This window comes from Panthera pardus, unplaced genomic scaffold (genome assembly GCF_024362965.1).
Source record: "Panthera pardus isolate Hobbes unplaced genomic scaffold, ASM2436296v1 HiC_scaffold_4, whole genome shotgun sequence".
Taxonomy (NCBI): domain Eukaryota; kingdom Metazoa; phylum Chordata; class Mammalia; order Carnivora; family Felidae; genus Panthera; species Panthera pardus.
Genome location: NW_026526969.1, coordinates 18,118,595 through 18,143,491, shown reverse-complemented (window position 1 = coordinate 18,143,491; position 24,897 = coordinate 18,118,595). Strand labels below are relative to the sequence as shown.

General features: G+C 55.7%; 2 protein-coding genes across 10 annotated transcripts; one reads left to right on the top strand and one right to left on the bottom strand.

Moving 5' to 3' along the window:
• Positions 1-3,499: 3,499 nt before the first annotated feature.
• FAHD1 (fumarylacetoacetate hydrolase domain containing 1) lies at positions 3,500-4,881 on the bottom strand. Its single transcript, XM_019468152.2, has one exon. The coding sequence runs from the start codon at positions 4,868-4,870 to the stop codon at positions 4,205-4,207; it is 666 nt and encodes a 221-aa protein (XP_019323697.1). The 5' UTR covers positions 4,871-4,881; the 3' UTR covers positions 3,500-4,204.
• Positions 4,882-5,054: 173 nt separating this feature from the next.
• On the top strand, positions 5,055-23,806 carry HAGH (hydroxyacylglutathione hydrolase). Of its 9 annotated transcripts, none has more exons than XM_019468141.2 (9): positions 5,314-5,444; positions 7,952-8,127; positions 8,686-8,750; positions 12,647-12,764; positions 13,704-13,812; positions 16,156-16,259; positions 16,539-16,640; positions 22,905-22,984; positions 23,499-23,806. In XM_019468141.2, exons 1-9 carry the CDS (start codon positions 5,369-5,371, stop codon positions 23,596-23,598), a joined length of 930 nt encoding a protein of 309 aa, XP_019323686.1. In that variant the 5' UTR covers positions 5,314-5,368; the 3' UTR covers positions 23,599-23,806. The 9 variants fall into 9 exon arrangements, with proteins under 9 accessions (XP_053749755.1, XP_053749754.1, XP_053749757.1 ...); XM_019468140.2 differs by having other exon boundaries at positions 23,478-23,806; XM_019468136.2 differs by having other exon boundaries at positions 5,335-5,444; positions 7,862-8,127; positions 23,478-23,806.
• Positions 23,807-24,897: the final 1,091 nt, after the last annotated feature.

The following is a 24,897-nucleotide window of genomic DNA, read 5'->3' as shown; positions in this document are numbered from 1 at the left end:
GAACCCTGGGGTGGTTTCTGCTTTTTAACTATATTTTGTTATAAAGTTTGACGTGTTTATTGTAGAAAAATTAGAAAATACTAGATAACAAACGGGGAAAGCCCTAACCTCCCACCCGCGAAGTCTTTCCCTGGTGTGTGATGCATTCTTTTCTTGTGTGTGTGTTTTTGCTGTTGTTTTTTGTGGTAAAATATACATCACATAACATTCACCATTTTAGCCATTTTTAGGCTTACAGTTCAGTGGCATCAAATACATTCACAACGTTGTGCTGCTGTCACCACCATTCATTTCCAGATGGTGGTCACCATCCCGAACGGAAACTCTGCCCCCATTAGACTAGAACTCCCATTTCTGCACCCCCAGCCCCTGGGCACCTCTAATCTACCTCATCTCTGTGAGCTTGCCTCTTCCAGGGGCTTCATACACTATGTGACCTTGTGTGTCTGGCTTTTTCTCCGAGCATCATGTTTTCACGGTTCACCTATGTTACAGCATGTGTCAGTCTCATTCCTTTTTATGGTTGAGTAGTTGCCGCCGTGTGGATGGAAGGGAGGCTAATCTGCTCATCTGTCGACGGACGCTTGGGCTGTTCCCACCGTTGGCTCTTGTCGTCAGCCCGTCAGCACTGTCACAGACGTGCGTGTACAAGCACTTCTCATTTTCCTGTAGTCTTTCCTGACTGTCACGTATCCGTCTTTCTTTGTGAAAACATACAATTTGCAAACGCAGGTTACATTACAATCTGCTTCCACACTGGGAACTTTGTGATCACTTACTACTGGACACAACTTCAATGGCCGCATATCCTCTCATCACAGGAGTGTAGGGTACTGAGTGTCATCTCCCCAGTACTGCTAGACATGTTAGGTGCTCCTCAGCTTTTGCTGTTGTAAACACCAGCTATAGCTAAGTGTTTGTCCACATTCTTATTTCCTTGGGATGAGTTTCCGGACATTAAATTGCTACAATAATACCAACAGCTGACATTATCGAGTGCTTTCTACGTGACGTGTAGTGTAACAAACACTTTACCTATAGTATCCGATTTACTCAAGTACTGTGTTTCCCGTAACAAAACATTTGAAACGTGTGCAGCCTGCCGGGGCTGTCGGGCCTCAGCCAGGTCCCTTCACGTTCAGGTAGACATCTCCAACCCTCAGCTTCCCTGGGAGGCGGAGAACCACCTGGGGAAGTCATGGGGAGGGTGGGGGCAGGTCCCAGCAGTGACTTCCCCTTGGGACGGCCAGTGCACTGAAGCTCGCCTCTAGCTCCGAGCCCACCACGTTCTTTCTTAGTTTGCTCTCTGCCTTTTGTGGTTCCTCTTGAGTTTTCTCCTGAGGGTGGTCCTTCAGTAAGTCACCTGAACAAGAACCCCACTCAGCTCTGCCTCTGGGGTACTCAATCATAGTACCAGCCATAGAAAGGGATTATGACACAGCCAGAGAAAGGGATTACGAAATCTGTATTCACTGACCTGGAATGATGTTTCATAGTCTATCAAGTGGATGCAGAGTATTCATTTTTTATAAAAGCTCAAGAAACATTAAAGAAAAAGTGCAAAAGAACAAATGTGAACCATAGGTTCTACAGGAACTACTATCGCATGGGATTGTTTCCTTCAGGGTGCTAACGGTATTGTGTGTAGAAGGTCCCTGTCCGAAGGAGATGCGCACTGGAAGGGTAGAGGGTTTCTGCAGTTTGCAGTTTTCCAACGCAAGTGCGCTTAGGCACATGTCTGTGTGGAGGGAGAGGGGGAGAGCAAACACAGCCAATGTTGACAATTACCGAATCTAACGAAGGGTGTACGGAGCTCATTGTATTAGTCTTTCAACTTTTTGGTAGGTTTAGTTTACTCAAAATAAAAAGTTGGGGGGAATATGCCTCCTGGGCTGACAGTGATTTTAGCAAGAGCAGGAATTGTGGGAATTGGTGTCTCTCCGTGTTTTATTCTCCCAGCCAAGGGCTTTCTGTGCTATACGTGCAATGCTGTTGTCAGCCGTTTGTGACAAAGCCCATGCCACCACTGCGGTGGACGCTGACCTCAGGGGCACCCTGCGCTCCCTGGGAGCTGGCTTGTGCCACTGGGCGCTGCATGTGAGCCCTGCTCCTGCCTCCTACCTTTTGGCTTTGAAGGTCTGTCAGCTCGATGGACTCGTCTCAGTTGAACCTTGTATCCTAACCTAGTTAGACTGACACACTTTCAATACCAGCGGGCCCTTGAGTCAGCTCTTCCCCTTAGGAGAACCAGCCGGATGAAATAACTGCAAACGTGCTCACTCTACTAGCAAGTAATGAGAAACGATTTCAATCGCCAACAATGGGGGGACGGACTTCAGAGTCTCACGCCGTCACTGAAATCAGGACTGCAGAAATGTGCCAACCGACATAGCACAGTCACAATGTACGGTGAGAAAAACAGGTTAGAAAATTGTGTTATGAGCAGATCTTCCTTTAAAAAATCACAGGGGCGCCTGGGTGGCGCAGTCGGTTGTCTTTGGCTCAGGTCATGATCTAGCGGTCTGGGAGTTCGAGCCCCATGTTGGGCTCTGTGCTGACAGCTCGGAGCCTGGAGCCTGGAGCCTGCTTTTGGATTGTGTCCGCCCCTCCCCTGCTTGTGCTCTGTCTCGCCCTGTCTCTTAAAAATAAAGAAATGTTTAAAAAAATTAAAAATTACAATGTCATCCACAGGTTTGGAAGAAGGCAGACTGCATGCTTCACTGTAGCTGGCTCTGGGTGAAAGAAATTTTGCGTGTTTCGCTTATTCATGTTCCCCACCTCTTCTGTAATAAGCGTGTACTGCTTGAGCAGTTACAATAAGAAACCTGATTAGAAAAGAAGTTAGGATAGTGTGACATTTAGTAAACAAGTCCAATCCCGGCACCTCACAGTAAGTGTGGAATTAAATGTGGGGGTTGCCTAATACCTAAACGTCTGAGTCTTCCCGTAGATCTGCTTACAAGATGCAGCCTGCCTTGTGGTCAAGACTTCAAGTTCTGGTCTTAGGAAAGCTGGGTTAGAGCACGGCGCTCTCCCTCAGCTGAGTGACTGTGGAGCCAGGCCGGCTAGCCTCTAAATCCATATCTTCCCGTGCGATAGGGACGGTAGGCAGGGCAATCTCAGAGCTTTGCTGAGGGTTCAGTAATACGCGGAAAGCTCTTGGCACGGTGCCTAGCAGTACTAAGGGTTCAATAAATGTGAGCTATTATTAAATGAGACGTCCTCAGCTTTCTGGGAGGGGCCGGCGGACGCTGGCACTGTGCGTCTTGCCGAGACTCTCCGTCCGAGGAGGGCAGGCAAGAACAAGAGTAGCTCTCCCAGGCCATTCAACTTCCCCGAAGCCTCCTGTGTCTGGCTGGAGGTGGAGCTGCTGATTAACTCTGTTAGTAGAGCGCAGTGCTCCAGAGGCCAAAGAGCAATGATCAAGGTTTGAAGCCCCTTCATGCGAAAGCGTCCTTCCTAGCCACTACCGGAGGAGAAAAAGTACACTTTAATAAAGGCCAAACAAAAGATAGCGTATTTATTTGGAAAATAATCGTTTCAAAATTATCTCCCAAATTCAGAATCTACGGGCCATGGCACAGATGAGTGAGGTCATCATTAATTGGTCACTTATTACAATCTTAAATTAACTGATTACGTGGAGTAGTGGTTTTCCCCAGTTCCGTGATAAGAATCACTTGGAATGCTGGAGATTAATTCTGCCAATTAATATGGTGGGCCTGGTATGTGTCAGTAAGGTGGAAATTTTTTATTTTTACAATTACCTCCAGATGGTTATCGTGATTGATCAAGGAATTTTAGAAAACATGATTTTCAACTTCCTTTGCAGATTTTCAGTGTTGAATTCCTGATCCCAGAATGACTCACGGAAAAGTCTTATCCAGTCTGGTTTTAGGAAAGGAAAGTAAGGCCTCTGAACATTTAGTTTGATAAATTCTCCTCTTTGGAAGCTTCACGAAAACTTTGTTTTTTGTTTTTGTTTTTTTTCCTAAAACACAATCGTTCTTTCCATTTCTGGCCCAGCTTTTCGATCACGTTTTCCTGGAAGAGTCCGTCTTCCTTAAGTCATAACAACCCAATTAAGTCATATTTAAAAATTATTTCTTATTAAAGCATCGTTGCATTTAACAATTTTGCTTGCTTCTTCTGTCCACCTCCCTTCTCTCCTGAAACTTAAGAAGTCCGGGTGCTTTGTACAGACTCAGTACTCTGGCCTTTCGACCTTAAATCTCATACTGACGACCCCGTGTATGCCAGCCTGGATCTCATCGTTTTCTTTAACGGGTCCGACTCCCTTTGGCGTCCCGGTCAAGATAATGTCTCCTTCTTCCAAGGTCATGATCTTAGAAACGTAGCTGATGATGTAGGGGATGGAAAAGATCATGGAGGACGTGTCACCCTCCTGCCTTAGTTCGCCGTTGACCTTGAGCCAGAGCTTCAGGTTGTGAGGGTCGGGGATCTTCTCTTTGGGCACGAACGCGCTGACGGGGCAGGAGGCCGTGAAGCTCTTGGCGAGGGTCCAGGGCAGCCCCTTCTTCTTGCACTCGTCCTGCACGTCTCTGGCGGTCATGTCCAGGCACAGGGCATAGCCGGCCACGTAGTCCATGGCCGCGGCCTCGGGCACCGCGCGGCCGCGCCTGCCCATTACCACGCCCAGCTCGAGCTCGTGGTGCAGGTTGCGGCTGTAGGCCGGCATGAGGATGGCCGAGCCCTCGGGGGCGTAGGCGGTGGACGGCTTCAGGAAGAGCACCGGCTCGCTCGGCACGGCGCTCTGCATCTCCCTGGCGTGCTCCGCGTAGTTCCTGCCCACGCACACGATGTTCTTCCCCCACTCCCAGAAGCGGGACAACGGCCTGGGGGCTGCCATGTCTCGGTCGCGCGACCCCGGAGTCACGTGACTCCGCCGGAACGCGGTCACCTGACGCCTACGGCGCCCGGGAGAGAACCAACTACCTCTGAGCGCCGTCCCGTCGGCGACGGCCAGTTCCGCTCTGCGCTCTAGCGGGCGCTCGGGAGTCGCAGCGCTCGAACTCCTGGGAGCCGCTGTCCAGCAGCTGCCTCGGCCACCGGTCTGGTCCCTGGAGAGAGGCGGAGGCCCTGACGCTGCTCTCCGGTCGCCGCCTCAGCCGCCTCCTGCCGCCTCCCGGCCGGAGCTCAGGTCCGCCGCTGCCGGGCCGCGAGCGGGCACGGGTTTGGACGCGAGCGCCGATTGGTCGGGGTCTGGGGCGGGGGCGCGAGACGTGCGCCGATTGGCTGGGGGGCGGGGCAGCGGGCGCCGATTGGCCGCGGCGCGTTGCCGGCGTGTGCAGCCCGCCCGCCCCTCGCGCCGCCGCCGCTGCCGCCGCCCCTGCCGCCGCCCCGGGTCATGGTGCTGGGCCGCGGGCTGCTCGGCCTCCGGAGCGTCTCCGCACTGGGAGCCGCCTGCGCCCGCCGCGGCCTGGGTACGTGGGCCGGGGCTGGCCGGGGTCTGACGAGGCGCGCGCCTGACAGGGGTCGGGGGCGCGGGGACCGGCCCGCGGAGGGGATTCCGCCGGCGTCGGGGCCGGGTAACGGCGGTTAGGCCGCCGCGCCCGCCCGAGGGGGGCCGGGGCGCCGGGGACGGCCGGGAGGCGCCGGTCCGCCGCGGGCTGACGCTGTTTTCTGTCGACACAGGCTCGTAACCCCCGCGCAGGCAGGCCGCCTGGGGTCGGGAAAAGGCGCCGCGGCGCTTGAGTCAGGCTTGGCGGGGGCTGAAGACAGCGGGGTCACTGGTCAGCTGGGGGTTGCTGCAGGAACTGTGCCCGGTAAGGAGCCTCGCGCCGCCTCCCCGCCCCGGCGGGCCCATAGCCCCGGGGAGCGCGTTCCCGTCTTCTCCTACAGGAGAAACCCGGGCCACACGATTCCGAGGTGTAGACAAAGGGCACAGACCCGGCGCGGGTCCCGGGAGCCGTGGGAACCTTGCCCCAACCCCCGCCCCCCTCCCCCCCAGCCTCTCTTCCTCACCACCCAGCCCTCCAGACTGAGAGGCGTGGGACGCGCCGGCCCAGGGGCCTGCTCCTGCAGCTGTCACAGTCACCGTGTTCCCTCCCGCCTTGAGGGAATGTTTTGACCTTGATCTTGAAATCTTTTTCCTTATTCCTGACGTCTCTTGTGGCTGGCGTAGCGGCAGGGGCAGTAGGTTAACCTGAGCCTTTGGAGATGGTTAGTCGTTACCCGAATGAGCACACAGCTGTTAGGGACAGGAAGCCAGCCCCTGCAAATCTCAGCGAGCGCTCTCAGGGGTCTGGAGTGGGTGAGCTGTTGCCCTTGCTAAGGGAAGGGCCCCCGGAGACCCTCACCGGACTGTCAGGGCCTCTGGCAGATCGCCTGTCTGGGGCTTGGTTTCGGCTCAGGTCATGATCTCATGGTTTGTGAGTTCAAGCCCCGGGCAGCCTCTGTGCTGACAGGGTGCAGCCTGCTTGGGCTTCTCTCCCTCCCTCTCTCTGCCCCTCCCCCTGTTCGTGCTTTCTTTTTCCCTCAAAATAAATAAACTGAAAAAAAAAAATCCATATGTTAAAAAGAGAGAGAGAGAGAAGCCACTCAAAACAGGTCTCAGGACTTGGCCCCGACTATAGGCTGCAGTCCTGTGCCCTCTGCTTATACACAAGCAAACTGGTTGCAAACCAGTGAGCTGGAAGCATTTCTCAGGCATATAATTTTTGGAAAAGGACTAATGTTTCTGGTGGTGCCTGCAGAAATAATTGTGAGTTCCCCAGGCTCCCCAGGAGAAGCCTCGGCACAGGTTGTAAGTAGTGTTCCTTCACTGGTAGCGCTCCTCTCCCAGCCTGCAGAGTCTTGCTTTAATCCTTTAATCCTGTCACCCCCCCCACCCCCACCCCACTCTGCTCTGCAGTCCTTCCTGGGCCCTGATAGCACTGGACTTTAGCAGCGGTGGAATATCACAGAAACTGGATGATACAGAGATGTTTGTTTTGCCGCGCGGGCGAGAAGGGCCGGGGAAATGCCAGCCGCTGGTCAGAGGAAAGGGGAATTGGATACTTGGTGTCCTCTTTAAAGCTGCGATTCGGCCAGTTTCCCCATGAGCACGCCACCGCCCCTGGGGCCGCGGTCCGTCAGTCAGCTGGTGCTGCCTGTGTTTTGGATCCCTTCAGGGGGAGGCCCCCCGATCCCAGTACCGACCCCAGAATTTCACGGCCGGATCCTGTCACCGTTAGTGGTGTTGATCTTTTTTTGCGTTAAGACTTAGAGTATTGTTGGCGCCTCTGTGAATTTTTAGGTTGAATAAGTTTGTTGAAAATATTTTGGCACCTGACTCCTTGGCGGAGGCTGCTTTTGGCTCTTGCCCTGGCGGGGTCCTGTGGCTCAACAGATGGTGATTCCGTCTCCTGCACACTTGAATCTGGAACCCTGGTGGCCCCTGGTGGGTTTTGGGGGTTATCCAGACTTCCAGTTCTGCCCTTTGAAAGTGAATATTGTTCTCTTCTCTGGCTGGAGGCCTGGGAGGGGCGGTGAGCCCGTGTGACTGAGGCTCTGTTAGCTGGGCCGCGGGGCACTGAAACGTAGTCCCGCTGGGCATGTGCCCTCGGGCTTCCTCTCTTCCTGGTCTGAGTCAGGTGTGAGCACCCAGAACGAGCGGCGGTCACAGCTGACGGTGATTTGATCACAGCCACAAGCTGGTCCTTCTGTCCTCTTGGAACCCGCGAGAAAGAAAATAAGGATCATGGTCTGAGAGAAATGATTTGTGAATATGCACATGAATAATTTTCTGTATTTTCCTTGCGGATATGGTAAAGTGAGGGTATTTTCTTCTTTACCAAAGGAACTCAGAGAAGCAGACACGGCCAGCCTCACGCTCTGTTGCTCGCTGTCACTTCCCCAGGTCGTGGCATCAGGACGCCAGGGCTCCTGTGCCGTGTCAGCCTGGCGCGGCCTCCTGTGGACGCTGACCGGGGCTGCCCTTTGTCTTCAGGTCCGGCCCTGCTGGGTGTCCTTCTCCATCACACGGACTGTAGGAAGAGCTCCACCATGGACCAGGGAACCCTGAGGGTCGAGTTGCTGCCCGCGCTGACCGACAACTACATGTACCTGATCATCGACGGCGAGACCAAGGAGGCCGCCATCGTGGACCCGGTGCAGCCTCAGAAGGTGGGAGGCCCCAGCGCCGCGTGTTTGTCCCCCGCCGGGGTTCCTATCTGCAGTGTCCTCGCGGCTTGGCCGAAGCTAAACCGAAATTAATCCATTTGGTTTTGAAAAACAACTGAACTAGTGTCCGGCCACTCTGCTGTGGGGCGGAAGGCCAGGGAGGGGTGGGGCCGGCAAAGGCTGGGGCGTGGAGAGAAGTGGGTTTCTGTCTGTAAGGTCCCTGGTGGGGGGGGAGGGAGCAGGAGCCCCCCTCAGCCTGCCTGCCCTTCCACGAGGCTTGCTGTCCCTCCGCACTGCCTCTGGGGGCGGTGACATCGTCTGGAGGGGCTCAGGTTGTGGCCGGCACGGAGCTGCCACTTGCTGCATGAGAGAAAAAGGCCACCTTTGCCCTGCGCTGCTGGAGGGGTGTTGGGGGACGAGGGGGGGCACAGGTCGGCAGGGTCAGGTCAGGGCCCAGCCCCTCCTGGCAAACCCTGGGTCCCGCTGGGCACCCCCGCAGGCTTTGGAGCCAGTGCTGGGAGCGTGGCCATGGCCCATGTCTTGTCTCACGTTTGGCTGCAGGTCGTAGAAACGGTGAGAAAGCACGGCGTGAAGCTGACCACAGTGCTCACCACCCACCACCACTGGTAAGCTCTGGAGCCCGAGCTACCTCCACGTCAGTCGAGCTGCCTGGGCCTGTACGCCCCAGGCTGGCGTCCGTGGGGGTCGGCACCTGCAGGCTCCCTGGACCCTCCCACAGGCGGAGGCCTGGGGCGTCGGGGTCCCCGGAAGCCGTCCCCTCCCAGCTGTATCCTCTGCGCAGCCGAGGGCTGGCCCCGGTGGGACCGTGAGAGGACTCGAGGGCGCCAGCCTCCGGGCTGCTGCCCCTCGACCTTGGCCCCGGCCACGGGCTCTGCTAACTCTGGGGCTCTGTGGGGAGGACCTCCAGCCGCGTCTTTGAAGGCTCTTGGGCTTGTGAGATGGGAGACCGGCTTTGATGTCGGGGAAGAAACTAGTCTAGACGTTAGTGTTTTTAAAAATCAAGCAGGTGTATTTGGAGAGGTTGTGGTTTTTGAAATTTGAAGGGAAAAGGATGAAAGGAGCACTTGTGTTTGGGTTTTAGACCCTCCTGTGGGGTTTTTGAAACTTTTGAGTCTCTTCTCAGCTGGAAAAAAATCTTTATTTGGCTCATTTTCTGTTCTAATTAAGTGTCTGAGGGCAGCCAGCCCCTGACAGCCCGTCCCCGAGACCGTTGCTGCGCTTGAGTCTACGTGGGGCGTCTTCCCCGTGGGAGTGTCCTGGGCACGTGGGTCGGCCAGAGTTTGCTCCGTGGTGGCACCTTCTCGGTCGATGTAACTAAGCCGCTGAGAGTCTATGGGGGCGTCAGGTGTTAATTCCTGGTGCTGATGGATGGGTTTACTGCCGTGCCCTTGGCCGCCGCCCAGCCAGCTGCTCTTTCTGGAAGGTGCCCTGCGGGCTGCGGCCTCTCTCCTGCGCCAAGTAACCACCACGTCACTTTTCTGATGTTGCGATGCTCTGAGGTTTTTCACGCGTTTGTGTTGGAACACAAGATCCCACACTGGGTCCCAGGCTGAGCCCCAGGGCGTAGGCGCCTCCCTCTCTCACTGTCCTCGCTCTCCTCGGTGGAGGCGGAGGTGTTTCTGCAGGTCAGTGGGGGACAGTGCTGGGACGCTGGCCTGTGTGGAGCTGACCCGGGGGTGGGGGAAGGGCCCGCCCCCGTTATCTCTGGGCTCTGCCGTGTCTGGGCCCCCGGAGGACTCCGTAGATAAATGTGTGGTGAGGAGCAGGCGCTCTCTGGCCATCCGCAGCCCTCGCCTTGTCCTCGGAAGGCTGATCTGGTGTTGGGACGCTAGCCCTGCTCCGAGGTCAGGGCCCTGGGCTCACGCTGGCGTGGTTCCAGCCCCACGAGGCCAGGGGTGGAACTCTTTTTCCGTTTCTGAAGCGCAGGTCAGGCTGCCCCCGTTGAGCGCTGGGAGCCCTGGAGGAGTGTCCTGGCTGAGGTTAGAATCCCTTGCAGGGTGGGGGTGGGTGGGGGGGGAGTGTGTCCAGGGCTGGCCTGGCCCCAGCTCGCCCTCTGCCTCTGCCCGTTTGTGTGTGTGTGTCTATTTGTTTGTTTGTTTAGATACAAGTGTTTTTATGTTTTAAAGTTTTTAATATTTTAATTTTTAACATTTTATTTTAGAGAGAGCATGAGCGAGGGAGAGGGTAGAGGGAGAGAGAGAGGAGAGAGAGAGAATCCTATGCAGAGCCCCACAAGGGGTTCAATCCCATGACCGTGAGACCATGACCTGATGAGCCTGAGTCGGATGCTTAACTGGCTGCGCCCCCCAGGCACCCCTGAAGTGTTAATTTTGACGCTAGTTAACGTGCAGTGTTACGTTAGCTTCACGTGTACGGTACAGTGATTCAGCAGTTCCTACGTCACCTGGAGGTCGCCACGACAAGCGCACTCTTAATCCCCATCGTGTTTCCCCCGCCCCCTCTGGTGACCATCAGCGTTGTTCTCTGTAGTTCAGAGTCTGTCTCTTGGCCTGCCCCCCGCCCCCCCGATTTGTTTTTCCCTTTGCTCGTTTGTTTCTTAAATTCCACGTATGAGTGAGATCACACGGTATTTGTCTTTCTCTGACTTATTTTGTACTTTCTAGACCTATCTGTGTCGTTGCCAACGGCAAGAGTTCATACTTTTTTACGACTAATGTTCCGTTGTGTGTGTGTGTACGCACATAAATATATCGCATTTTCTTTATTCATTTATCAGTCAGAGGACACTTGGGCTGCTTCCTTACCTTGGCTGTGGTAGATAATGCTGCTATAAACATTGGGGTGTTCTTGTATCCCTTGGATAGATACCTAGCAGTGCAACTGCTGGGCCGTAGGGTAGTTCTGTTTTTAATTTTTTGAGGGACCTCCATACTTTTCTTCAGAATGGCTGCACCGGTTTGCATTCCCACCAAAAAGGGTTCCCCTTTCTCCGCATCCTCGCCAACGTCTCTTGTTGCCTGAGTTGTTCACGTGAGCCATTCTGACAGGTGTGAGGCGGTATGTCATTGTGGTTTTGATTTGTATTTCCCTGATGATGAGTGATGTCGAGTATTTTTTCATGTGTGGGTTGGCTATCTGGATGTCCTCTTTGGGGAAGTGTCTATTTGTGTCTTTTGCCCATTTCTTCACTGGATTATTTGTGTTTTGGCCTGGACGGTCCCCTATGTCAGGAGCATCACAGGCACATCAGTTTGATAAGTTCTTTATAGATTTTGGAGACCAACCCTTTATCTCCTATGTCATTTGCAAGTATCTTCTCCCATTCTGTCAGTTGCCTTTTAGTTTTGTTGATTGTTTCCTTCGCTGTGCAGAAGCTTTTTATCTTGATGAGGTCCCAATTTTTGCTTTCGTTTGCCTTGCCTCCAGAGGTGTGTGTAGTAAGAAGTTGCTCTGATTGAGGTCAAAGAAGTTACCGCCTGTGTTCTCCTCGAGGATTTTGATGGCTTCCTGTCTTCATTTAGGCCTTTCATCCATTTTGAGTTTATTTTTGTGTCTGGTGTAAGAAATTGGTCCGGGTTCATTTTTCTTCATGTTTGCTGTCCAGTTTTCCCAGCATCACTTGCTGAAGAGACTGTCTTTATTCCATTGGGTATTCTTTCCTGCTTGGTCCAAGAGGAGTCGGCCATCTGTTTGTGGGTCCGCTTCTGGGTTCTCTATCCTGTTCCTTTGACCTGAGTGTCTGTTCTCGTGCCAGTACCATACTGTCTCGATGAGGACAGCTTTGTGATAAAGCTTGAAGTTTTGGCTTTCCTCTTCAGGGTTGCTTTGGTTATTCGGGGTCTTTTGTGGATCCATACAGATTCTAGGATCGTTTGTTCTAGCTCTGTGACGGATGCTGGTGTTATTTTGACAGGGATTGAATTAAACCTGTAGATTGCTTTGGGTAGTATCGAAATTTTAGCGATTTTGTTTTTCTACTCCACTTCTTGCAAACGCTTTTGTTCAGTGTATTATAGTTTTCAGAGTACAAGCCTTTCATCTCCTTGGCTAGGTTTATTCCTGGATATCTTATTCTTTTGGGTGTAACTGTAGATGGGCCTGTGTGCTCAGAGCAGCGGGTCCCAAACTGGGACGAGGGGGCCTTTGAAACTCCCGCTGTGCCGGCCTCCCCCGGCCAACGGCGTCAGGAGCGGGGCAGGAGCCAGGACTTGGTGCTTCTTACGGATCCTCTGGCGACTCTTATGTGCCCAAAGCTTGGGAGCTGGGGGCTTGGGGATTATCCAGGTGTTTGTGATTTGGGTCGGTCGCTCCAGAAGCTTCTCCCGCAACAGGGCAGGGGCACAGAAGTGCCTCATTTGGGAATGGCGTATCTGAGAGCGTTCTTTTCAGTGGAGCCAAATGACACTGAGGCCAGTTTCCTGTGTTGGGAGATGCGTTCCCGCTTCTGAGAAGGTAACCAGGAAAGAACATCTGGTCGGGGTTTAAGAGCAAGCGGGCCCCTCCCATGAGCAGGAGCCCAGGTCTCCTTTCCAACTTCCAGGGACCACGCTGGTGGGAACGAGAAGCTGGTCAAGTTGGAGCCTGGGTTGAAGGTGTGTGGGGGCGATGACCGGATCGGGGCGCTGACTCACAAGGTCACGCATCTGTCCACACTGCAGGTGAGCAGCGAACGAATGGAAAGCACTCGAACGGGGTTGGCCTCTGGGCCTTAAAGGGGCGGGGTGTGGCAGGGACACTTGCCCTGCTCCTGGCAGTTCCCTCCCCTACCCAGGGGCCCAGAGGGGACCTCGAGGGCTTGGGATCGGAGGCAGCATAACCTGCGAATGGGTGGAGGGCCTCTCGGGGCCGCCTAGGCCTGCACGGTCCCCAGTGTCAGAGCATCACAGGCACGTCAGTAGGCCGATGGTCCCGGCTGCGGGGAGAGGCTGCCAGGCAGGGTTTTGAGACCGTTGGGGAAGTGGAAAAACAGAGCACGCACGCGTCAGGTTCTCACATCAGCGTCACGTCTCTTGGAAGTGATGACGATGTGCGGTTAAGCGAGGGGACGTCCCTCTCCTGGGAGACTCGGCTGGAGCCTTTAGGGGCGCTGTGTCAGCGCTGTGCGCGACTCCAGGCGTGTGTGCACAGGACACGCTGCGGACGTGCGCACCGTTAGCATTTGGTGACCCGGGTAAAGGTCACAGAAGTTCCTCTTTTTTTCAGTTTTTTGGTAGGTTTGAAAGTTTTGTTTTAAAGTTGGCAGGGGGGCAGTGGGAGACAGAGAAGGAAAACCAAACGGAAGGTCAAGTACTTAAGAAGGAAAGCTCGCTTTTCTAGCACGACACCTGGTTCAAATTTGGCCCGATGTCGAGGAAGAAAGCAAGAGAAGCCCCTCTGCTTTTGCACACCAGCAATAGCAGGTTGCAGTGCGCCTCGCCTCTGGGGCGCCCTCGAGGTCGGGGTCCTGCTCGGTGGAGCAGTGGTGATGGAAGCCGCGCTCTCCTCGGGGCGTTGAGGGTCTGAGGGGGAGTCCGTGGGATCGGTGGTCCGCCTCCTGGGAGCCCGTGGGCGAGTCCCCAGCGTGCAGGGAGCCCACGCCAGTGCGTGCTTCGTTTAAGGTGGGGTCTCTCAACGTCAAGTGCCTGTCGACACCGTGCCACACTTCCGGCCACATCTGCTACTTCGTGAGCAAGCCCGGGAGCTCTGAGCCTCCTGCTGTGTTCACAGGTGAGGAGTGTTCTGATGTGCGTGCTGGGGCGGGGTGCACTTTAAAAGACCCCCGTGACTTAGGGTTGTCTGAGAGCTCGGGGCGGAGAAGCGGAGCGTTTGCGGCCAGGCTTCCCGAGCAGGGCTTGGCAGGGGGCCTCAGGGGGCCTGCAGCCCTGGGGGCAGAGCGTGGGAAGGCCGCTGTTTGGATGCACCCCCGGCCTCGGCCTGCGTGAGTGGCCGGCAGGTAGGCCTTTCCAGCAGTCGAAGGGGATTTTCCCTTCGGAGGGAAAGTGAGAGAATGTTGCTGCTGATGGGGGAGCCGGTGAGGACCGGAGCGGCAGAGCGAATCAGCCCCAGCCTCGAGCAGGCCCTGCGGCGGCCAGAGGCAGCGTGGGGGCCCAGAGCGGCTCTGCAGCCGGGCGGGTGCGTGTGGGGATCCGGGTGGGGACCCACGTCGGCTCTGCGGCAGGGCTCAGTCGACAGCCAAGTGCGGCGCGGGTGACATGAGATGTTAACTCGGGGAAACCACAGACGGAGCGTGGGGTGCACGGGGCCTCTGGGACCTCCACGGCGCTCGTGAGCCCCTCTTCCCCCGTCGAAGCCGACTTTAAAGACGGCAGCCGTTCTCAGTGTCTTCGGTGGTGCAGCAGCAGGAGGTGTGGTCCCTGGGGCGACCCGAGCTCGGGCTGTGCGGCCCTGAGCTCGCTCTGGGCCTCGTCCGCCTGTGGGGGGGCAGGTGGGCACCGGGCCCGGGAGAGTCTGCGCCCCTGTCATTGCTGCGTCGGCTGGGTCCTCGGACGTCAGTCTGCGTATCTGCCGGGTGGGCTCTTGGGGGTTGGAGTGAGGCGGGTCCCTCGGGACGGCACAGGGGGGAGAAGCCGTGTCCCCGCCTTGGAAGGCGGGTCTGCCTGCGCAGAGACCCCGGTTTGAGCCCAGGCCCGTGCGGTGTGCGTGTCCTCCGTGAGACCACGGCCGGCGGGGGCGTGTTGTACGTGCCAAGTCGCGTGTGTCCTCGCGGCGCAGCTCAGGTGTCCGAGGCACGGACGGTGAGGACTCAACGTGTGGGAACCGGGACGTCCGGCAGGTCCCGGTGTGTAAATAGGGGAAGGCCGGGCCCCCGAGTCTCCTGTTCCTGTGTGCAGCCCGGCCTCCTCTGTGGTCTCTCTGGCTTCTAGCTGGTTCTGACTCACCCTACCTGGTGGGGCTGTTCAGGGGCACAGCCCAGTCCTGACCCCACTAGGACGTCCTGTCGTCTTGTGGGGACAGTGCTGCACCACACTGTGATGGCCCCACGGTGGCACCCTGGTCCTGGGTTGTGGTCTCAGTGGCCCCCCCCTCCCCCCCCCCCCCCCCGCACCTCGGGGAAGAGTCTGGCCTGCACTGATGGAGGAGGACTCCCCGCCACCGGGGCCTGGAGAACAACGGTGCCTGAGCCCCCGCTTGGCACGGAGCCCTTCTCCTGGGAGGACCCAGGGCGGGAAGCAGCAGCCCACAGAGCCTCAGTGGGGGCCAGGAGGAGGGGAGTCAGGAGGAGAGGTATCAGAAGGAGGGCCAGGAGGAGGGGTATCTGGAGGAGGGGTGTCAGGAGGAGGGTCAGGAGCAGGGGTGTCCGGAGAAGGGTCAGAAGGAGGAGGGTCAGGAGCAGGGGTGTCTGGAGGAGGGCCAGGAGGGGAGTCAGGAAGAGGGTGGAGGCGGGTCAGGAACAGGGATGTCAGGAGGAGGGGACGCCCCTCTAAAGGGCTGAGGCAGGAAGGGGGTCTGTGAGGTGGCAGGCTCGGGTCTTGAGGGCCCGGGTGGTGGCCGGTGGGATCCCGGGGGTTCTATGGGCTGGCACTGCCGCCCAGGATGAGAGGAGACTTGGGGACGGGCCCCGGCTGGCTCAGCCGTGGAGCACGTGACTCTCAGTCTTGGGGTTGTGAGTCGAGCTCTACGTTGGGTGCAGAGATTACTTAAGAAAAAACAAACCCCAACACAATTATAAAGAAGTAAAAAGAAAAAAGAGGCGCCTTAGGGAGGTGGGCCTGGGAGGGCTGCTGGGTGGGTGGGGACAAGGGCTGGTGGGGGCTCTCGGCGCTATGGGGACAGGGTAGGACAGCGAAGGGAGGAGTCGGGAGACCCTAAGGGGTGGGTTTGAGCCGCTGTTGGCGGGACCGGTGGTGCCAGTTAGTGAGACTTGACGGGAGAGGTTGGGGCACGGGAGCCGAGAGCTGGGCGTCTCTCTGGGTCCTGCCAGGTTGGGGGTGGCCCGTCGGGGGTCTGGTAGAGGCCGGCTGTGGGTACAGCCGTGAACGCTTGGTGTCCAGTGTCGCTCAGGAGCTGGCCACCAGCCCCCCACTGCTCCGTGGCTGTCCCGTTTTGCAGGCGACACCTTGTTCGTGGCTGGCTGTGGGAAGTTCTACGAAGGGACAGCGGACGAGATGTACAAAGCCCTGCTTGAGATCCTGGGCCGGCTCCCTCCAGACACGGTAGGTGGGGCCCCGCGGAGCGAGGTCCTCACCTCCCGCCCGTCCTGTCCCCCGTGTTGGGAAGAATGGGAGGACAGAGGCATTTCCTGTGGAAGCGTGGCTTTTCTTGTACCATTTATTGCTGTTTAACGTACAAGTGAGAAATGCCCGTTGTCCTCAGGGACACCTCGGTGCGTGTCGCTAAAAGGACCTGGCCCAGAGCCCCGCGTGCCTGTCTGCGAGGGCTTTGAGGACAGATCACGGAGACTCTCTGAACTCACAGTTTGGTGTTCTCCTCAGAGAGTGTACTGCGGCCACGAATATACCATCAACAACCTCAAGTTCGCGCGCCACGTGGAGCCCAACAATACTGCCATTCAGGAGAAACTGGCCTGGGCCAAGGTGAGTGGGGCGCCCCGGGCGGGGGTGCGTCCACGGGTCCGTGACCCCGAAGTGCCTCTCTGGGAGCAGCGCTGTCAGGGCGCGGTGTCCAGTGTGGGCAGAGGGCGCTCCTCCTGGCCGGCAAGCCAGTCGGGTCTCGGAGCGGCCCGCCTGGAACTCCACGAGGAAGGCCCAGTTCTCTGGTTAACGTCCTTTCTGACACAGTGGGGCCGGGTTGGGCCTGGGAGTCCGCATTTCCAGCAGGTGCCCGGGTGAGGCCGGCGCCGCGGGTCCCTGATCTGTGCCCCACGTCCTGAGCCCAGGGTAGGGGGGACCGTGAGTGAGCACCTCTGCCTCCCGTTTGGGGAGAGCGCACCTGCCGGCCAGCGGCGGGATTTGCCCCAGAGGCTGCTAGTCCCGAAGGCATTTATTTCCGTGGCGACCCCTAGGGGTGCTCAGAGGGGTGGCTGCAGGGGTGGCCTACTGTCCCGGAGGCGTCTTCAGTGGGGCGTCTGCAAATGCTGCTGCAGGTGGGTGGGCTGAGGGAGGTGCCCCTGGACTTGGGGGCCCTTCCCCATCCGGTGGCTGACGGGTGTCAGTGAGCCACATCTGGAGGCCTCGGGTGCCGCTGGGCCTTCTGCTCCGTTCGTGACCAGTGCTACTTTGGAGTTTTGTTTCTTAAATCACCTGTTTTTTTTGAGCATCTTTATCAGGTTTTGGGCACGGGCTCACAAAATAAAACCTGTAAGACTTCAGACACCACCTTTATCACTTGGTCAACATTATTCCTCTTTTTTCGCAGTGCGCGTAGGCGAGTATTTTAGTGATCTCCGTGAACTCACCCTGTGTATGTACCACACGTACTGTTCCTTTTCATTTAGTAATGGGTCCTGCTGCTTTTTCCATAGCAATCTATTCATACTGAACTAATTCGCTTCGTAGTTACCTACTTTTATTAAAAAAATTTTTAAGTGTTTGTTTATTTTTGAGAGTGAGAGAGACAGAGTGCGAGTGGGGGAGGGGCAGAGAGAGAGGGAGACAGAATCTGAAGCAGCTCCAGGCACTGAGCGGTCAGCATGGAGCCCGACGCGGGCCTCTAACCTACGTGGGGCTCAGGTCATGACCTGAGCTTCACTGACTGAGCCCCCCGGGCGCCCCCGTGCACATTGCACTAATTTGCTTCATAGTTATCTACTTTTAAAAAACTAATCTCAATTGAGGATACTTTCCATTTGATAAAACATACCCGTTTTGAGCGAGCAGTACACGGTTTGATGACTTTTGACAGTATGTGCCCCTGTGTGAGCCCCCCACCCCCAGTCGAGATTCAGAGTTTCCCTTGTCACTCTGCTTTCACCCCCCAGCTGCAGATCGGCTGTCACGTGGGTCACTCTGTTCTGGAGTCTCAGAAACAGAGCCGTAGAACACTGGCCGTGTCTGGCTCTTCAGCTCAACGTAACTGGAGATTCATTCCCGTTCTTGATTTCTGAGCGGTGCGCTGTACTGCAATTTGTTTATCCGCGGTGGATGGAATCTTGGGTCGTTTCCAGCGTTTTGCTATTGTAAACAAAGTGGCCGTGAACCTCTGTGCGCACGTCTTTGTGTGAACACAGGTTTCCCGGTGTGTGGGTACAGACCTGGGGCAGCGGGGCCCGGCCGCCTGAAGTGTACGTTTAACTTTGAAGAAGCTCCCGAGCCTCTTGGCCCGCCCTCTGGGGACGTACGTGTAAGCCCCAGGGGCTCCCCGTGCATAGGTATCGCCGACGTTTTAAGTTTCAGCCGTTCTAATAGGCGTGTGGCCGTGTCTCCCTGTGGTTTCAAAGTTTCCGTTGCTCTGGTGGCTGTCGGCCTCTTACAGGTCCTCTTTTGTGAAATGTCTGTTCAAATCTTTGGTCCATTTGAAAAACCGAACTCAGTTGCAAGAATTCCTTATGTATTCTGGAAACACGTCTTTACCAGATACACAGCTCAAGTATTTTCTCCCGGTCTGTGGCTTGCCCTTTTATTTTCTTAACAGTGTCTTTTCTGGAATAAAAGTTTACACTTTGGATGAAGTTCAGTTTGTTGATGTTTTCTCTTTACACCCTTTGTGTCCTAAGAAATCTTTGCACACCCCTTGCCGCCAAGACTCTGTGCTGTGTTTTCTCCTGAAAGTTGTATGGTCTTACCTCTTATGGTCATTCAGATTTATACTGAGGCCCATGATCCTGCTCGTATCGACGTCGGTGTCCGTGTGAGGTCGGGGTGCGAGTGCCTTTGCTTTTGCAAGTTGACATCCTACCGCACAGCACCATTTGTTGGAAAGATCGTCCTTTCCTTGTTGGATTAGCTTGGTGTCTTTGCTAAATAAAACGGACAGTGCAGGCGTGAGTCACTTCTGGACCCTCCTCGCTGTTCCGTGGGTCTCTGGGCTTCTCCTCCATCAATAGCAGATGGTCGCAGTTACCGTAGCTTGTGGGAAGTCTGGGAATCAGGCTGTATGAGTCCTCCAACTGTGGTCTTTTTTTTAAATTGGTTTTGGCTCTTTGAAGTGCTTTGCATTTCCATAGAAATTTTAGGATCTTGTTAATTTTTACAAAAAAGTCAGCTTGGCTTTTGATTGGGACTGTGATGCAACAAAAGATTTGGAGAACTGAGGTCTTCACAGTACGGAGTCTTTTCATGAATATACCGTCGCTTTCCATTTATTGAGGTCATCGGTTCCTCTCGGCAGTATTTTATAATCCTCGTTGCTAAAGAAGCTGTGCAGGTTGTTAAATGTATCCTTAAGTACTTCACATTTTTGTATTTGGCTGAAAATGATTATTGTTTTTAAAAAAATTTTTTTTCAACGTTTTTTATTTATTTTTGGGACAGAGAGAGACAGAGCATGAACGGGGGAGGGGCAGAGAGAGAGGGAGACACAGAATCGGAAACAGGCTCCAGGCTCCGAGCCATCAGCCCAGAACCTGATGCGGGGCTCGAACTCAAAGACCGTGAGATCGTGACCTGGCTGAAGTCGGACGCTTAACCGACTGCGCCACCCAGGCGCCCCTGAAAATGATTATTGTTGAAGTCTTCAGCAATACAAATGATACTTGTTTGATCTTGTATCGTGACCTTGCTAAGCTCCCTTAGTCTAGCGTCTTTTTCATAGATTCCTTAGCACACAATCCCGTCATCGGCTAAAGAGACACTTTTCGTCCTTCTTTTCCGATTGATGTGCCTTTTATTTACTTTGTTGGCCTAATCACACCGGCTGCGGTCTCCGGTACAATGCCGAATAGAGACGGTGGGAGCGGACACCTTTGCTTTGTTCCCAGTCTCGGCGGGGAAGCATTCGGTGTGTCACCAGTACGTTAGCTGCAAGTTTTTGTAATCTTTCTTAGGTTGAGGGCGTTCCCTTCCATTCCTGGTTTTCTGAGAGTTTTAATCACGAGTGGGTGTTGAATTTTGCAAACCGACTTTTTCTCTAGTGTGTAACCATATTTTGTTTTTACTGTTAATATGGCGGGGTACATCGATTGGTTTCATTTTTTTTTAATTTCTTTTGAGACAGAGGCAGAGAGAGGCTCCGTGCTGACGCGGGGCCTGATCCCACGAGCTGTGAGACCATGACCTGACCTGAAACCGAGAGTCGGGTGCTCAACCGGCTGAGCCCCCCGGGTGCCCCCTCAGTTGGTTTCAAATGTTAAACCCACCTTGCTTTCTAGACAGACTTTGTCGTGCTGTATTATGCTGCCACAGTCCCTCTGTGTCTGTGTACACAGGGATATTGGCCTGTACTTTTATTTTCTTGTAACGTGTTTGGTCTTAGTACTGGGGCAGAGCTGGCCTCATTAAGTGACTCGGAAGATGTTTCCTCGTATTTTCTGAAAGAATCTTTCTGTGATACTGTTTTTTCCTTTAATGTTAGAATTCACCATTGGAACCATCTGGACGTTGAATCCTCTTTGTGGAAAGATGTCATCGTCATTGTTAGAAGTGACGTCTGTCTTTTGTGTGGGGCTCTTAGATGTTTGCGTCTTCTCGAGTCCATTTTGTTAGCAACTTCTGTCTTTCAAGGAACTGTGTACATTTTGTCAAGGTTTTCAAGTTTGTTGACGGTTTTCACGCTTTCTCGAGTGTCAACTTTGTGGTGGTACAGTTCACATGTGATAAACCACATCAGTTTCAAGTGCAGGGCCGAGTGAATTCTGACAGATAAACTGACGCCACTGAAACGACGACCATTACAATGAAGACACGGAACGTTCCACCACCCCGAAAGGCTTCTTCACGCCTCGCTGTCTTCGCGGCTCCGGACACCTACCGATCTGCTGGGTGCCCTGGAGCCGTTGCGGTTTTTAGAATTTCGCGTAAACGGAAGGTACCTTATGCACGGTCTCCTGTTCACTCAGCGGCAGGATTCGGAGGTGCACCCCTGCTGCTGCGTGTCAGGAGTTGATTCCTTTCACCGCCGAGTAGTATTCCATTGTTGGGTTTATCCGTTCCCCCGGCCGTAGACGTTTGTGCCGTTTCCGGGCGTTGGCTGCTGTGAACCTCTGCGCACAAATCCGTGTGTGACACACCCTTTCGTTTCTCTCGAGTAAATACCTAGGAGTGAAACGGGTAGGTGGTAGCGGTGTCCGTTTGACTTGTAGAGAAAGTGCCGAGTTGGCTTCCTAAGTGGCTGTCACTTTACACTCGCGTCGGCCGAGTGTGAGAGTTCCACTCGTCCCACAAGCTCGCCAGCCCTCGGCATCGTCACTCGTTGTGGTTTTAGTCATTCTAATGGGTACGTAGCGCAGTCGCGTCGTGGTCTTAACTTGCATTTCCCTAGTGTCTCAAAACGTTGAGCGTCTATGGCCATTTTGTGAACTGTGTGTTCAAATCTTTTGGCCATTTAAAAATTTGAACTAATTTTCGATCACAAGAGAATTTTGTAAGTATATGCTGGATGCAAGTCCTCTGTCGGCTGGTTTCCCTCGTTCTGTGGATTGCCTTTTATTTTTTTGACAATGTTTTTTGAAGAGCAGACATTTTTAATTTTGATAATCAAGTCCGGCATATTTTTTATGGTTCATACTTTTTGTCTCTTATCTAAGAGATATTTGCTTTACCCAAGTTCAGAAAACATTAAAAAAAATTTTTTTTTTGACACTTACTTATTTTTGAGAGAGGGGCAGAGAGAGAGAGGGAGACACAGCATCCGAAGCAGGCTCCAGGCTCTCAGCTGTCAGTACAGAGCCTGATGTGGGGCTCGAACTCATGAACCGTGAGATCATGACCCGAGCTGAAGTCGGACATTTAACCAGGCGCCCCGGCACTCATTTTAATAGATAATCTACAAGGTGATGACCGTGTATCGTCCTCTGACTATACGTGTCAAGACATGTTTTAGAATTATCCTTAGAAGTGTTAACTTGTTTCCTTCCCTCATAGGAGGTGGAGAAGGAATTCTCAGGAGGAGTGAATACTGGAGGAAGCAGGGAATGTTCTAAAACACCCAGCTTGTTTTCACCACAAGGGGAGGATCAGAGATTAGCGACAAGCCTTCATCTTGACCTCCCGCCAGACCCCTACTTGGCATCCCACCAGCAGTTGAAGGATCACCTCTTGCCACCACTGGTCACGTTTGGGGGTGGCACCGGGACCCTCGGGTCTGAGGGCCCTGCGTGTGGATGCTGACAGGTGCTGTCCAAGCTCTGACCCTGTGGCCCTCGAGATCAGCCCGGCAGAAGAAGGGCAGGGGCCGCAGGGAGGGCGGAGACCCCCAGCTGCCAGCTGACGTCCCGCACAGGTCCGTACAGGAGTGACCAGTGGGCCAGACGGTGCTGATCAGGAGTGAAACCATCCCGACCGGAGGGCTCGTCCTGGGTTTTTCTCCTGGGGAGCCTGTGACGAGAGCTTGCCGCCTTCTAGAGGGGCTGTGAGCCCAGGGCAGGGACCACGGGCACCTGTCACCTCACTCTTGCAAGCAGTGAGCTGTGCATGGCCCATGACTGGTCTTGGTGCAGGGCTGATGGTGTTTTCTTCTGCGTTTTCTGCATTTTTGCTGGTTGTTTTATCATGTAAAACACACACTTCATATCAGCGTAAAAGTTTTCGCGTCCCCCTCCACTTCCAGGACAGCAAGGGGAGAAGGGACAACTTGTCGGTGGTGGCCGGGACACTCGCGTCTCCACAGCGGGAAGGGGCTCGTCCTTGCACTGACCTGACCCCGTTCACTTTGCCTTCTGAGTTGGACAATATTTTAAGATTAGAAAGTACTCTGAAATGTTCCGTTAGATGTTTCCGTGTTCACGTGACCTCTGTCCTCTGCAGGAGAAGTACGGTATCGGGGAGCCCACAGTGCCGTCCACCATCGCGGAGGAGTTCACCTACAACCCGTTCATGAGAGTGAGGTGAGGGGCGTGGGCACCTCTGGGTCGCCCTCGTGCCGCTGGCGGGGGCCCGCTCACCAGTCCCTGCAGCTCCCGGGTGGCTCAGGCGACGCCACGGGGTCTTAGCAAGTGCCCTGAGCCTAGGAAGCAGGCGGCTTTGTCAGGGGTGCTCTCCTTACACGTGGCCAGGGTGTGGGGTCCTTTCTGACACCGCAGTCAGGATCCACGCGTGGGCAGGCACGGTCCCCGGGAATCTTGTGGAGCTCTGTCACCGGGGCGCTGCCGGGGGCCGGTGTGGAGTCCGTGTCCCCGGTCTCTGGGTCACCGGCAGGACGGCTTGGCCAGCAGGCCTTCTACCGTTAGGAACACGCGAGTTGGCCGTTAGCACCGGCCTTTCGTTTCGAAGAATGTCCTGACTTCTGCCTGCTCTTTTCTTTCCTGGGGCCCTGGGGCCCTGGGGCCCTGGGACCCTGGGGCGGGCGGTGGGCCGGGGGGCACCACGTGCGGCCTGCAGCCTGGCCTTCGGCTTCCACAGGGAGAAGACGGTGCAGCAGCATGCCGGCGAGACGGACCCGGTGACCACCATGAGGGCCATCCGCAAAGAGAAGGACCATTTCAAGGTGCCCCGGGACTGAGGTGGCCGTAGGGCCTGGGGCGCCCGTGGCCGCTGCCGCCTTCAAGCACATTTTGGGTGTTCAGATGTTTTAGGTGAATTTCCCGCCAGGAGTGCAGGAAATTCAATCTTGGCTTAATTTTAAATTAATTTCAGAGCCCTCTGCCCGTGTTATCAGATGTTCTAATGCATATTTATAAGAGAAGTCTAGAAAGTGTATTATTCCCCGATGCTCTGCTTGCGGACTCTCTGTTCTCTCTGGCCTTCGGTGGGGGCCCTGGTCCTCGCCGTGTGAGCCCCACATGGTACCCTGTGAGAGCCGGCCCCCTCCCTGCCCCGTGCCCCCCCAGAGCAGGACGCCTGGGGGACGGCGTCGCCCTCACCTCCTTCTCTGGTGGGTCCTGTGGCGTCCTCTTCACAGAGCCGTTTCCGTGTGGACGTGGAGTAGAACCCCAGCCCCACCTGGGGCACCGGCCTGGGCCGGGGCAGCGAAGGGTTCGTTGACACAGCGTTTCTGTGCTTGGGGCCTCTGCCCCGCGGGGCCCCGATCCCTGGGTGCCTGGTCCTGGGCCGCCCGCAGGGACAGGCGTGGACACCGTGCCTCGTGTGGATGAAGGAGCTCTCCAACGCGACCGCCGGCACCTTGCCGCCCCCGCTGAGGTTTGATCCATCTGGCCCCCCTGCAGGGAGAGGCCCCCGTCACCTTCCCCCTGGCCGAAGTGCGGGGAGGCCGGGTCCCTGACCTGCGTGTCCTTGCCCTGAGTTCCCTCTGCTTTTGCCGGAGGAAACCCCGAAAGCCGCTGTCCCAGGCAGCGGCCATCTCCTTAGCCAGCCGCCGCAGGCCAGACCCGGGCTGGGGGAGCGGGGCGGGCTCTGGCTGCACCGAGCCTCAGCCCAGGTGGGGGTAGCGGGAGGACCCAGAGGCGGGACGGGGAGGGACGAGGCTTGGGGCCCAGCCGGGGGCAGGACGGGCTGCTCACGTGTGCACCCGGAGGTCTTTCCGGTTCCAACCCGACCTCCTCCGCTCGGCTCTGCCCTGTGACGCACGGCGCCCGAGGCCCTGCCTGCCCCACCCTCTCCTGCTGGACGGCCCACGGCTAGTGCTTCTTGTCCAGCTGAGGTTGTCTCCCGCCACTCTCCTCAGACGGCCTCCGGTTGCCAAGGACCTGTCCGGGTCCTGGCTCCGCAGCTGCCCGTGTGGCCACGGTGCCGTGCGGCCGGGGAGCAGTCACCCTTGTCCAAAGAGGAGGATGCCTTAGGTGGAGCCTCAGCCCCTCTGCGCCCCCAGGTGTGTCAGGGAATGGGGTTTCGGTGGGTCCTT

What these genes read in the sequence shown, in the direction of transcription:
- FAHD1 (XM_019468152.2), bottom strand. Translation starts at nt 4,870, where the DNA reads ATGGCAGCCCCCAGGCCGTTGTCCCGCTTCTGGGAGTGGGGGAAGAAC.
- HAGH (XM_053893778.1), top strand. Translation starts at nt 5,369, where the DNA reads ATGGTGCTGGGCCGCGGGCTGCTCGGCCTCCGGAGCGTCTCCGCACTG. An exon ending in CTGCGCCCGCCGCGGCCTGG is followed by an intron (nt 5,445 to 7,861) that starts GTACGTGGGCCG and finishes TCACTTCCCCAG; the next exon opens with GTCGTGGCATCAGGACGCCA. An exon ending in GCCGGCTCCCTCCAGACACG is followed by an intron (nt 16,260 to 16,538) that starts GTAGGTGGGGCC and finishes TGTTCTCCTCAG; the next exon opens with AGAGTGTACTGCGGCCACGA.